The following is a 15,018-nucleotide window of genomic DNA, read 5'->3' on the forward strand; positions in this document are numbered from 1 at the left end:
GCTGTTCTGAAAAACGCCTTTGTTTTAAGGCTTTGCAAAACTGCACTGTGGAATCCCCTCCATCCAGGTCCCCAGCACTGGCCTGGGTACTGCTCAGATCTAGAGCGTCTGCAAGCTCCCTATAAAACAAAACACTCTGGAGTCCTAAAACCTTGTAAAAGTTGCTATTCTCTGAGCTTTGGTGCTACCTTGCAGCAGGACCATCGTTTTGAAGCCAAATTTTCAGATTTCTCCAATAAGCCCTTGATAATGATGGTGGGAATGGGTGAAGCCAGGGAATGGGTGAAGCCAGGCTAAGGCCCTTCTGTTTAAGAAAGAGGCCTTGAAGACTTGAGTGTTTCTCAACTGGGGCCAGATTTGCCAGGGTCTGGTCCTCACTGGGACCTTGAGTGGCTGTCCCACTACACAGCACTCTAATAAATCCCCGCCGCCTCAGCCTACAACCACAGTTGTCCACCAAGATGCAAGATAACATACTTCATGTTCACTAAGTCCATGGTGCTGTGTTAGGTGCTATAGGTTCATAACATTCTTTTATTCTCACAAAACGCCCCAGTAAGCCACATATTATTGCTAGTCCCATTTTACAGATAAGAAAACAGAGGCTCGAAAGGTTAGGTAACTTTGCCCAAGAAGGCAACAAAGCCCCAATTCAAACTCCCATTCCCTATCAGGCTCAAATCCCATTCTATTTCCGTTACTCCATGCCACCTCTTTAAACAGCTATCAAAGGAAGTCCATCCTATATAGAAATACTTAAAAAAAGAAAAAGTTTGGACTGTTGATCTTTTAGCCCCATTCTTTCTCTTAAAAAAAAAATCTATGATTCTATGGAGAGAAGGGGGAAAAGGAAATGTAAGGAGGCCAAACATTATGAGGCTTGGCTTATCAGTATTTCATAACAGCTTTTGGATCAAGACTCTACAAAACCTTATTTATGGACAGACAGTTACTGTTAAGCAGAGCCTTTTTATACAACCTTTTCATCTGAGGATGTTGTAGCCTTCTGCTGCCTTTCTATTAGTGAGAGATGAGGTGTGAAATTTGCTGGCCCTGCCAAGATTATCCCATTAAATTATCTGCCCTCTTCCAATGTAATTCACTAAGGGGCAACTGTTTGAGACTCAGGCGCTATGGATGTCCATGCCTGGGTGTTCTGGGAGGTGCGGCTGGGGACAGGGGGATGAAGGAAAAAGTTTAAGTGGTGGTAGCATCCCAATGACATAACACTAATCCACGTTTCACTGCCTTACCAAAATAAAGTGGATGCCACAATTATCCCATTCCTAAACAAACTGAAAAACCCCAACCAAGCTTACTGCAACAAAGAGAGAGCCTTTTTACTGCTGTTTATTTTTATTTTGTATTCGTTAGCTTTTTAGATATTCCTGGCATGCAAGTCAGTCTCCGTGTAACAAGCAGCTGCATTTAGTTAAGGATTTTCGAAGAGTTGCCCCCATCCCCTCCCCCTTCAACTCCAGAGAACTTTCTCAGACTCTCCTTTCTCTTCGAGTGTCTACAGAACAGTCTCTCCTGTCACACCCCAGGGAATGGGTGAAGCCAGGCTAAGGCCCTTCTGTTTGAGAAAGAGGCCTTGAAGACTTGCGTGTTTCTCAGGTGGGGCTGGATTTGCCAGAGTCTGGTCCTCACTGGGACCTGGAGCTGGCAAGCCAGCTGTCCCACTAGACAGCACTCTAATAAATCCCTGCCTCCTCAGCTTACAACCACAGTTGTCCACCAAGATGCAAATACAAAGGCACTTCATCACAATATACCTCATTGATAGATGGAAAAAACTGGCAAGCACACTTCTCTAACCACATCAAAGTTGAAGCTCACTACAAAAATATAATTCTTCCAGAACCAGAGATCCAGGCCATCCAACAAGGTGCTTCCAGTCTGTCTCTGAGTTTCAGCAAGACCGTCTTAAGGAACTCCAGCACCGGAAGGAAAATTGAAATTGGCTGTCTTCAATAATTTCTTATAACCTCTAGAATATGGCTAAGCAAGCTTCCCTTTGCTGCTGTTGGAAAACCTTGGGAAATACCACCTTTGTTCCATACATAAAAAGAATATAAATTGTAAGAATTAAACAAGGAGAGAATGTCTAGGGCAGCCAATAAGGTAAGAGCATGAACCGTTAGCGCTTATAAGCCCAGCAATGCCACTTTTTAGCAGCGTAAGAAAGTAACTTAACCTCTGTGTGCCTAAGTTTACCCGTCCGTAAAATGAGCTATGCCATCTCCCTTATAGGGTTGTTGTGAGGATTCAGTGAGTTAACACTTGCAAAAGGCTTAGAAGAGTGATTGGCCCATTGTAAGGATTAAATAAGTGTTTGTTAACTAAACTGTACAAATTGCATCTCAGAATGCTTGGATTCAGAGACATATTTTCTTGCTTGAGGTCACAAGGACTTGGCACCATTCTTCAGCTTTTCTCAGGCCCAATTAACAGCCTGCCTGGTGGAAGGGAAACTGGGGAGGTGAGAAGTAGAGGCTCCATGGAGTGTGCTAACCTGGGATAAGGCCTAGAACTGGCCACCAACACTCAACCCCTTTCAACCTCCCCAGAAAAGCAACCCATTGCCTCAGGCATCAAACACTCCAAGTCAGCAGTTCCTATTTTTCAGGGGTTGACATTTTTCTTGGAAAATATAGCTACAGCTATAAATACAGAACGGTAAAAATGCACAAAAAGGCCAGGCGCGGTGGCTCAAGCCTGCAATCCCAGCACTTTGGGAGGTCAAGACGGGTGGATCACGAGGTCAGGAGATCGAGACCATCCTGGCTAACACGGTGAAACCCCGTCTCTACTAAAAAAATACAAAAAACTAGCCGGGCGAGGTGGCGGGCGCCTGTAGTCCCAGCTACTCGGGAGGCTGAGGCAGGAGAATGGCGTGAACCCGGGAGGTGGAGCTTGCAGTGAGCTGAGATCTGGCCACTGCACTCCAGCCTGGGCGACAGAGCAAGACTCCGTCTCAAAAAAAAAAAAATGCACATAAAATTGTGAATATTATTTCTGGGAGTTCACATATCCTTCATTTCATGTACCCCAAGTTAATTTCATGCACTCACCTCTAGGCTGGGTGCTCTTCTCCAGTACTTTACATGCATGACCTCACTTCAATCTCATAACACTCTTGTAAGGCTCAGGAAAACTAATTGACATACCCATTATACAACAGAGAAAAGATTCAAATCCAGGTCTGTTAAATGCCAAAGCCTGTGCTTGTAACCATTTAGCTTTACTGTCAAGTTCTGCTATACTACACTTCTTTCATACTAGAAGATGGGACAAGAAAAGGAAAAATCCTTGAAAATATGCTATGTTGCATTTTTACTAAGCAAAGCATATATCAGAATTTTGCGTACAACCAAAAAAGTTATTCTCCATTCATTCAACAAAGATCTATGGACCACTTACTATGTATGTGTGTATATACATATGCTGGCTATCTGTACATATACATTTACATCAAAGTACAGATAGCTTACAAAGTGTTCCATTCTCCATAGGATGCTGTGTAAAATTTTCAGAAATATTTGAAATGGGGTAGATGTTCACCATCAAACCACTGGCCAAACCTGATACTAATTTCAGAGCAAGTGACACTTTCAGAAACTTTCCAAAAGTCTAACAGGGGGCCTATGCTCACAATACAGAAGAAGAAGGATGCTATGGGGCAAAGCTGACCCTTCACTAATTATCAGGCAGATAATCTCAGGCATTAGAGTAGCAAAACAGCCTACCATGCACGCTGAATCTATATTGGAAATTAAATATTTCCAAAACTGAAGGAGGCAATTTGACTACACCCTTTGCCCATCCCACCTTGGTGAGGCTCCCCCAAGTCAGCCAGGGAGGATTTTCAGGTATCTCTAATAAAGTTGGGACTAGGGGACTTGGGCTGTCAGTGTTTTCACTGGAAAATCTCACAGTCTTAATGCCCTCGAGAGACTTCTATTCTAAAAGTACAGACAAACGCCTATTTAAATGGCAACAGAAGGTTTACAAAATGATAGCAAACACAGTAGCAGGCCACCTCCCTCTGGCTCCGAGCAGCCAAATCACAGAATCTACAAGATTCTGAGAAAGGCCAGTTAGGTTCCTAGTGCCCTGGGCTTGGGTGCAGTTATAAGGTAAGCTTCAGGTTCCTAAAGAAATTGAGCTTTGCCTAGGGAGGGGGTAGATGAGAAATCAACAACGGACAGACCAGAAAAAAATAAATTTAAAGGTTTTCTTCTGGCTAACAAAATAGAAGAATGATGGGAGAAATGTTTTGTATCTTTTTAAATAAATACATGAAACATATCTCCCCTTAAGCTGATTTCCTGAGCCACTGGCTGGGCTACCTTAGGAATCTTGAGTCCAAGAGGAGAAAGTAAATGTGAGTTCTAGCAGAAGTGTTGCCCCAGAGAGAAGATCAGACATTCACAGAAATGCAAAGGGATGCATAAAACAACAAATAAGACAATAATAACAGATTTGAGCTCATTACTAAAGAGTATGGAATAGGCAATACCTTTTTTAAACAACTCTAAAAGGCTGTAAACAGTTAAAGGAGACAGAATTGGGGTAGCTGCTGATAACAAGGGTGTCTTACAGTGAGCAAAATCAATGCAGGGACATTTATTTAAAGGCAAGTGACCCCCCACCCCCACAAGGGGCTATGATCTAAAAGCAACCATTGTTGAAAGGTGAAGTACAAAGTAAAGGAGTCCACAGAGGAAATAACTGAATTAATCAAAGCCCCAAGCCAGGAGTCCCACCTTAGTTAAAATCACCCTGCTTATCTCCACCTCAATTTGCTGGGCAACCCAACTTGAGAAGGATGTTTACATTACGTAGGCAGCATGGCCCATTTTTACTTTTCACCCAGGTGTTGTGGCGCAGGGCCAGATGTTTGGCATCACCAAGCAAAACATCTATGTGACCAAGCTGTTTACATTTCATTAGGATTTTTCATCAGGAAGGTGCATTCCCTGCTGATGTACATCTTAATTACAATTAGGAGCTCTATTTACCCCCAGGAGCTTCCAGATTAGCACAACCACATTATAGGATCCATTTCAGAAATCATCCTCAGAAAATGCTACTCTAGTTTCCAAAAACCATCTCCAAGAAATCAAAATTTACACACAGCTTCCTTCCAGAGTGTGTTTTCTACCAAGAAAGTCAGCTAACTTTCAGTAAAAACTAATTCTGTATTCGTAGTTTATGTAGTGAATATATCTTTTTCCTCTCAACTGCTAAGTAGCGCAGAGCCTTTTCTTTTCCTAAACACAGTGCTAACTTAAAAATGAAAGATGCATGATAAAAGGGCAGAGACCTAGTTATCCGCTCAGGTTTGGGGCTGGGAGTGGGGGAGGGCAAAATCCAAAGGCTCCTCACCCCCTCAAGGGATGCATGTTAAAAGTGAGGCCCGAGACCCCGGAGACTTTAATCAACTTTCCCCCTCCAACCTCCAAAGAATGAATCGGTTGTCTCCACAGGCTCAGCCGGGCTCTTCCCTCTTATTGTATACCGGCCCAGACGCAGCAAGGACCCCAGCTTCCCGCAGCGAACTAAGACGCTCGGGCTTGCGGTGAAGTCTTTCTCTAACTGTTACGATTGTCTTTGGAGATTACCAAAATCAAGTATGCATTAGATGGCTTTTCCCCCTCTTGTTTGTAACACGCACACACGCGCGCGCGCGCGTGCACACCCAAAGCACTTTGGAGCCGCAGGCCGCCTCTGACAGCACATTTTGCACAAAGTGGCAGCGGCTGCAGCGGCGCACAAGTTTTGGCCTCTATGGTGACCCTCGGGAGGGCCAGAGGGCCGGGGGCGGTGGCGATGCGAGGCCGCCTGAGCCCCAGGAGGACAGGGCTTTTGTTTGCGTCGATCCGAGAGCCGCCTGTGCTCTAGCTGGCACCACTGAAAATCCGAACTCCCTCCTGGACCGCGCCTTCAGGGCCGGCTCGCAACTTGGGGGCAGGATAGACTTGCCTCAACACCGGCTGGGTCGCGCTAGGGGTTCGGGGAGACAAGGGGGGACGCCCTGCACAGAAGTGCCCCGATCACCCCCAGGACCCCCAAACCCCTCCACGCTTCCTGTCAGCGCTAACAACCGCTGCTGCGCGCCGAGGAACGAGTCCGAGGAACGGCCCGCCGCGGGGATCTGGGGCAAACCCTGGCCTGGCGGCGCCGGCGAGCCCCGTAGCGGGTGGCCGGACGCGCCCCGGGGCCAGCGCGGCGCTTCCTGCGTGTCCCGCGCCCGGCTGGCCGACTGAAGGGTGGCCACGGGTCAGGGGGTGGGGGCGGGCGGCGACCGGCGGGCGCCTCTTACCTTGGGCAGCAGCCCCGCGTGCGGCCAGCAGAAGCGCGGCCAGCAGCGCCAGGAGCGGCGGGCGCGTCCCGCGGCGGCGCGGCCGGTGCATTCCTCCTCTCGCGGCGGCGGCGGCGGCGGCGGCTCCCAGGCCGCGCGCAGAACATCCACGGGCTCTCTCCCGGCTCCCAGCCGCCTCTTCCCGGCCGCTGGCGCTCGCAGGACGCCGGGGGCGTCTGCAAAGCTCTTTGTCCCTCTAACCTGCTCCCTCGCCTCCGCCCGGCAGCCTCTGGATGCCGCGAGCGCGATCCCTCCCCAGCCCTGTGGCTGCAACCTCGCCTGGGCCGGCGGGTCAGTCCCAGGCTGTCCGGGTCGCACCAGTGGGCGTTGAGTCGCCCTGGCTCGGACTCCGAGAAGAGCGCACCCTGCGCCCAGGGGCTGCCGTCCCGGGGCTCCCTAGGTGGCGGCGGTGGCGGCTGCTCCCGCTCTCCACGCTCCTTCTCTCACTCAACTTGTCACTTTCCACCAACTCTCCAGCCCAGCGCCCCGGCCCCGACCAATGGGAGACGCGGCCCAGGCCGGCGACCCAGCGCCCTCTGCTGCCGCCTCTCAACGCCCGCACCCTCCCCGACTTCGCAGAAAGCGGTCGCGGCTCCCGCGTCACGGGCACGCTCCCTCCCCTCCCCCACACGCCTCAAACTCGCCACCGAACCGAGCCCGGGGGACCTTCGAGGCTACTTGACAGAAGGGGAAACCGAGGCTCAGAGACACTTATCCGGGATCTCAAGCCAGTTCGTGGCTGGACGACAGGAGACCCAGGTTCTAGCAGCGTCAGCTCTGTCACTGTGAGCTGTGTGACTCCGGGTAATGGAACATTTATTGCTATCATACAATTTCCCTTTTGATTTCTTCTTGGACCCAAGAGTTGAGAGAGTTCTTATACAAGTAATTTATACTTCGCCTTTTTGTGTTTAATTTGTAGTTTCACTGAATTCAATGTCATCCATACCACCTCCTGGCAAGATTTATTGAGGATTATCTGTGGTTATTTTTGTCAATGTCCCATGGTTTCTTGAAAGAAGGTGTTTCTGTCTTCCGAATGTGAAGATAGAATATTGTATCGATTTTATCTTCTTTATATTTATATTCATTATTTTTTCAGGATTTCTGAATCTTTGCGCGTGTGTGTGTGTGTGTGTGTGTGTGTCTAGCTACTCTGCCATGAGCCAAGGGATCATTAAAGACCTCTACAATGAGTGTGTTTTTGTCCATTTCTCCTGGTTTAACTTTATGGATTTTGTAATTCATAAATACCTGTAATGATTTGACTTTCCCTGTCAAGACTGCCTTTGATCATAAAAAGTGGTGAGCGCCTGCTGTTTTCAGCGCTCTGCTCTAGGCTCTGAAGATGCCAGGGTAACAGGACACCTGTCAGTCTTGCTCTGGAGGAACAGGAAGAAGCCCATAGTCTATCAATAATCACATGGCCACTTACTAAATACCTCCTGTTTGCCTTGTGTTTTATATGCATTTGCTCACAAATCCTCCACTGACACTAAAAAGAGTCATTAAAAGTATATACTTCTTAGCTGTTTTACATATATTATCCCCATATTACAGTTTTAGAAATTGAAACTCAAAGGGAAAGTAAATGACTTGCCCACAGTCACACAGACATGGGGCAGCCAAGCCAGCACTCAGGCTGTTTCCACTGAGAGAGCTAAAAGCCTGTAACTAGAGCCTGGCACATGATAAGCACTCACTCGGGGGTTGTTGCTGTTGCAGTAGCCTCTAAGAACCCAGCTTTAGGGTTTTAAAAGGAACAGTCACTTCGTGGAGGGCAAGGACTCTGTCTCAATCATCTAGGTATCTTACTGGCCTCTAACAGTACCTGGAATGCAATAGGAGCTCAATTAATGAGCAAAGGTTAGGTCACCATTTGGAAAATATTAATTTTTCATCATATTTGTTTTGTAGGGGTGCACGGAGGAGGGACAAAATTTCATCTATACTCCTTGGCACCAGGAAAAGCAGATCCCTGAGAGCTGAGACATTAGAAGGGGGGAAAATGCAGCCCAAATTATGTCCCAGCAGGTCATGGACTCCAGACTCCCAGCCCTTTGCCTTCAGGCAGGTGAATGACTAACCCATGCGGGACAAACAGTCACTTATTCTCCTCCAGGACTTCATGGCAGGAGCTGTGTTGGTAGCTTTCCCCCTTTCTATCGCTCTGACCCGAGGTCAAAAAATGATAGACAGAGAGGCCTTGGGTCAACCAGTTCATCACCTACATTGATCTGTCCCCCAAGTTTCTCTGCCTGAGATCTATTCAATCCTGTCCCAATTATCTCGCTTCTTGCCTGAGGAACTTACTGCACAAGATTCTCTTGTTGGGAAACAGTCTTTGATGGTCAGTCTTAGTATATCACAGCCCAGAAATCAGAGGATACTCAGTCACACTGCACAGTGCTGGGCAGTCCTCTGTTGTCTACAGTCAATACACACAGTTGTCAGGCAAGGAGCCTTTCTCATCTACCCACCCTGCCCCCAGCCCCCACCCTATAACTCCTAGGCCCAGGTATCTTAGGTAACAGATGGCTGCCAGTGCTGAGTATACAGAACTTAATGGCACTTTTATCAGTACTTAACCTTCCAGGAACTTAATCACAGAATCATAGACATAAGGAATGTGAGACCTGGAAAGGGCTTTGGAAATTAACTAGTACACCCCCCTGAACATTTTATACAGGAGAAATGTGGAACTCAGGAGGGTGAAACCGCCTTGCCCAAGGTCACAAAGCTGGCCAGAGCCAAAACTAGGACCTAGACCTGCCAGTCCAGACCTGGGTAAGGACCATCATTAAGTCATCCCAGATTCCTTCAGTTTAGCTATAGCACACACGTTTCCAAAGAAAAGGTTAGAAGTGGCCTGGCGCGGTGGCTCACGCCTGTAATCCCAACACTTTGGGAGGCCAAGTTGGGTTAATTGCTTGAGATCGGGAGTTCAAGACCGTCCCGGCCAACAGAGTGAAACCCCATCTCTACAAAAAAATATAAAATATTAACCGGGCATGGTGGTGCACCTGTAATCCCTGTTACTTGGGAGGCTGAGGCATGAGAATTACTTGAAGCTGAGGTGGAGGTTGCAGTGAGCAGATATAGCGTCACTGCACTCTAGCCTAGACAACAGAGCAAGACTCAATCTCAAAAAAAAAAAAAAAAAGCTGGGGTGGGGGGTGTTAGAAAAGGCTTTTCCTGTTTAAAAAAGTAAAAGAGGTAGAATATATATGTGTAAAATATATGTGTGTGTGTGTGTGTATATATGTATATAAATACCTCCTGTTTACCTTGTGTTTTATATGCATTTGCTCACAAATCCTCCACTGACACTAAAAGGAGTCATTAAAAGTATATACTACTTACCTGTTTTACATATATTATCCCCATATTACAGTTTTAGAAATTGAAATTCAAACGGAAAGTAAATGACTTGCCCACAGTCACACAGACGTGGGGCAGCCAAGCCAGCACTCAGGCTATATATATATATATATATATGCAAATTCAGTAAATGCCAATGTTTAAGAGCACAGGCTGGGAAGTTGGGCTGCTTGGTCTCATGCTTCAGCTTCTTTGGTTGCTGCTGAGTGACTATGGACAAATATCTTAGCTCCCTATACTTTTGTTTCTCACCTGTAAAATGATGATGATAATAACAGCACCTATTTCATGCTGTGGTTAGTGTTAACTGAGTTAATTCCTAGCAAGTGCTTTTATGAGTATCTGGCACAGAGAGGCACCTAATAAATGGCAGATATTCTCTTTATTATTTACTACATGAACCTATTTATATCATCAAAATAAGGTTGATCCATTTTTTACAAATGGGCTAAGTGAAATGAGTTTTTAAAACTTGCCCAAAGTCAAAAAAATAAAGCAAAAAGGCAGGACTCCATCCCAACTCAAATATCTCTCTACACTATATACCGCTGTCTCACCCCGGTGGGCTATGAAAAAAGCTCCAAGCAATCTAAATGTTCCTCTCCTCTTTTGGCCCTGCCCTCTCTTTCAGGAAGCCAGCAGTTGACACAAATGGATTAGAGAATCCAGGTGAAGCTATTCATTTCCCAGGGGCCTGGCTCAAGCTGAGGTACTGGCTGAGGTTCCTGCTACTTACGGAGGCACTCATCTCCCCTGGCCTCTTGCACTGGCAGACACAGTTCTGTTTATTATCACTATGAGGCATAGTGGGAAAATGGAATAAGAGCAGGACAATAGCAAATCAGTGGGGTCAGGTGCCAAGGGAAGCATTAAATAGAAAACTATCTTTCGTTTCAAAAAGTTATTGGAAGGAGAGACTCATTTGTGCCATCCACTTGATTTACCCAAAAAATACAACCATTAATTATTCTTGGAGAAACGGTGTAGTGTGATGCTTACCAGGAAGGGCTCAGGAGCCAGATTGCATGGATTCAAATCCTGCTCTGCTCTTAACAGTTGTGAGACCTTGGGTCCCTGTATTTTAGTTTCTTCATCTGTAAAGAGGCATAATAATAATACCTACCTGTAGCTTTGTTCTGAAGATTAAATTAGTTAATACCTGTAAAGAATTTAACACAGTACCTGTCACACAGTAAGCAGCCAATATTTATTAGCTATTATTGTTAGTGATTAAGAGAATAGACTCTAACATTAAATGGAGCTGGCTAGATGATCTGAACAAGTTGTTTAATTTCTTTAAGATACAACATTCTCACCTGCTAAAAGGAGAGACAGATAATAGAACCAATCATATAAAGTCATTTTTAGTATAAAATAATGTATTTTATACTTTGAATACAAAAGTCGCAAAACAGTGTTTGGGGAGCTGGGCATGGTGGCTTGTTTCTATAATCCCAGCTACTAGGGAGACTAAGGTGAGAGGCTCTCTTGAGCCTAGGAGTTTGAGACCAGCCTGGGCAATATAGCAAGACCCCCATTTCTGTAGAAATATACATATTTTTAAAAACAGTATTTAGCATGTTACTCAAAAAATTGTTATTATTGTTTTTTCTCTAAAACTACATTATCAGATAGGACAGAAGCATAAATTTAGTGATCATACAACCTGAATTTCTAGCACAATCTTGATTTCATATATTTTGTTCCATTAGCCTCTTAGGTCTATTTGTACATGAGTAGAAAACGAGATTAAAAATAATACGTGTAGTGTCATCAGAAATTCATAAACAAGAAACTTAAGAATAAGGGATTGCTAGTGAAGCTATTACAAGACATTATAGACTATAATTATAGACATTATAGACTGAAAGAAAGCATTGGAGAAAATCTTAGGAAATCTTGGATTTGGAAAAGATTTCTTGATGTCACAAAAACCATGAAGTATAAAAGAAAAACTTGATAAGGCTAAGCACAGTGGCTCATGCCTGTAATCCCAGCACTTTGGGAGGCCAAGGTAGGCAGATTGCTTGAGCTCAAGAGTTTGAGACCAGCCTGAGCAACATGCCGAAACCCTGTCTCTACAAAAACACACAAAAATTAGCTGGGTGTGGTGGTGGGCACCTGTAGTTCCAGCTACTCAAAAGGCTGAGGTTGGAGAATCACTTGAGCCCAGGAGGTAAAGGTTGTTGTAGTTTCAGCTGTAGTTCCAGCTACTCAAAAGGCTGAGGTGGGAGAATCACTTGAGCTCAGGAGGTAGAGGCTGCAGTGAGCCAAGACGGTGCCAGACAGAATGAGACAAAGAAGAAGGGAGGGAAGGAAGGAAGGAAGGAAGGAAGGAAGGAAGGAAGGAAGGAAGGAAGGAAGGAAGGAAGGAAGGGAGGGAGGGAGGGAGGGAGGGAGGGAGGGAGGGAGGGAGGGGAAAGACTTGATAAATTGGACTTCTTCAAAATTAAAATCTTTTGCTTTTCAAAAGATGTTGTTTGAGAACACATGGATACAGGGAGGGGAACATCATACACCGGGGCCCTTCGGGGGTGGGGGGAAAGGGGAGGGAGAGCATTAGGACAAATACCTAATGCATGCAGGGCTTAAGCCTAGATGATGGGTTGATAGGTGCAGCAAACCACCATGGCACATGTATACCTATGTAACAAACCTGCATATCCAGCACATGTATCCCAGAACTTAAAGTAAAATTTAAAAAAAAAAAAAAGACATTGTTATGAAAATAAAAAGGTAAGCCATGGATTAGGAGAAAATTTTTGAAAAACTTATGTCTGACTAAGAACTTACATTGGCAATATACAAAGAACTCTTAACAACTCAATGATAGGAGGACTAACGACCTGACATTTAAAAATGGGCAACATAATTGAAGAGACACTTCACCAATGATGATATATGAATGGCAAAAAAAAAAAAAATCATTAAAAGATGCTGAACAACATTAATGATCAGGGAAATGCAAATTAAAATCACAGTCAGAAACTACTATATACCTAATACAGTGACTAAAATTAAAAAGATAAACCATATCAAGTTTTGGCAAGGATGTGGAGCAACTGGATCTTTCATGTATTGCTAGTGAGAATATAAAATGGTACAGACACTTTGGGAAATAGTTTTGCAGTTAAAAGCTAAATCTATATCTACTATATAATCCAGCCATTCCACTCCTAGGTATTTTACCCAAGGGAAATGAAAGCATATGTCCACACACTTACACATGAAAACACACAGTAATTACATGTATAATGGCCAAAAATTGGAAACAACCCAAATGTTCATCAACAAGTGAGTGGAAAAACTCTGGTATAGACATATAATAAAACTTAGCAAACACAAGAAATAAATTATTATGTATGTAATAGTAGGGATGAAAAACAAAATAATTATGCTGAGTGAAAAAAGAGTTTTAAAAGAATATATACTACATAATTTCATTTACATAAAATTCTAGAAAATGCAAACTAATCTACAGTGACCAAAAAATAGATCATTGTTTACCTGGGGTCAGAGAAATGGAAGGATGAATGACAGATGGGCATAGAGACATTCATTTATGGGGGTGATGGATTTGTTCATTATCTTGATTGTGATGATGTTTCACAGGTATATACCTATGTTAAGATTTACAGTAGCAATCTGGGTCCAATCAAGACATAGAAACCACACAGTAGATTAAGCAGAAGTTTAACAGAAAGAAAGAAATATTAACTATGATATAAAGAATCATCATAAAATATAAAGCAACTATCTATGGTACCCTAAGGGAGATTACCTAAAGAATTACAAACTTGGAAAGGGTTCAGACCTCATTGGAGAAGGCATGGTCAACCACTGGACAGTAGAGGAGTTTGCTGGTATCGCCAGAGTAAGGCAAATGATAGGCCACCTTCAGGAGAAATGCAAAGGAAATTTCCTAAATTTCTAGCAGGGCAGTAGCAACTAATGGTATGGGCATGCAGTGAAAGTCTGGTGTGGGCAGGAAGCCTTCAAAACATGTGGCAATGTGGAGCTTGCAAAGAAGCAGCAGCTTCTGTGTTCACTCTTCCCACCCTGCGGCTGCAGGTGGGCTCTAGGGACTTACAGAAGGAGCAGCTTCTCAGTGTGTGACCCTCTCAACCACTGATGACTGCATGCAAGCCACATTGAGGCTCTAATTTTCTTTCTTTCTTTCTTTCTTTCTTTCTTTCTTTCTTTCTTTCTTTCTTTCTTTCTTTTTCTTTCTTTCTTTCTCTCTCTCTCTCTCTTTCTTTCTTTTTCTTTCTGTCTGTCTGTCTGTCTGTCTTTCTTTTTTCTGTGAGACAGAGTCTCTCTCTGTTGCCCAGGCTGGAGTGCAATGGCGCGATATAGGCTTACTGCAACCTCTGCCTCCTGGGTTCAAGCGATTCTCTTGCCTCAGCCTCCCAAGTAGCTGGGATTACAGGTGCACAATTAGCCACCACACCTGGCTTTTTTTTTTTTTTTTTTTTTTTTTTTTTTTTTTTTTTTTGTATTTTTAGTAGAGAGGAGGTTTCACCATGTTGGCCAGACTGGTCTCCAACTCATGACCTCAGGTAATCCGCCCGCCTGGGCCTCCCAGAGTGCTGGGATTACAGGCGTGAGCCACTGCGCCCGGCTAAGCTCTGGTTTTCATGTCAAGAAGGCTGTGAGAAATATTATCATCAGGCCAAGGCTAGAAGATTGCAGAGCAAGTGGGTTCTGGGCCTGAAGCCGAGGCAGCCTCCATCAAATATTCTCACACTCACACCACTTGGCCCATGCTGGAAACTGCAAGAAGGCTTTTCCTCTTGCAATATCCCTCTAGAGTCCTCTATTTTAAAAGCTCACTGTAAAGGAGAAATGCTTAAAGAAATTCCATCGTTTATCATAGAGCATACATTAAAGGGTGGGCTTGGAGCTGAGAACAATATCTATCTTCAAAATGAGCAATGTAGCATCTTCAACTCTCTCTGCTTCCATCTTCACAATGCCTTCACTCTTATAAGGACCCTTCAGATTACCATAGGATGCACTTGGATGATCCAGGATAATATCACCATCACAAGATTTTTACCTTAATCACATCTGCAAACTCTCTTTTGCTACATAAGATAACGTATTAATAAGTTTCGAGGATTCAGATATGAAGATCTCAGCCTACCATACACCCTTTCTAAAGACACTAACAGAGAATAAACTCTAGCTACTCAAGAAAGCAACACTTACCCCTACCCCCCCCCAAAAAAAAAACCCACGAAATCTAGGAAAAAGAGAAGTGAAGGAAA

General features: G+C 44.6%; 1 protein-coding gene across 1 annotated transcript in view; it reads right to left on the minus strand.

Moving 5' to 3' along the window:
• Window positions 1-7,679, minus strand: part of ROR1 (receptor tyrosine kinase like orphan receptor 1) — a 410,647-nt gene extending 402,968 nt beyond the window's left edge. The window contains exon 1 of the mRNA XM_007978459.3: window positions 6,329-7,679. Coding sequence (XP_007976650.1) covers window positions 6,329-6,419 — 91 coding nt within the window. The 5' untranslated portion in view covers window positions 6,420-7,679. The remainder of the gene's footprint in view (window positions 1-6,328) is intronic.
• Between the last annotated feature and the right edge of the window lie 7,339 nt (window positions 7,680-15,018).

Source organism: Chlorocebus sabaeus, chromosome 20, assembly GCF_047675955.1.
Source record: "Chlorocebus sabaeus isolate Y175 chromosome 20, mChlSab1.0.hap1, whole genome shotgun sequence".
NCBI lineage: Eukaryota > Metazoa > Chordata > Mammalia > Primates > Cercopithecidae > Chlorocebus > Chlorocebus sabaeus.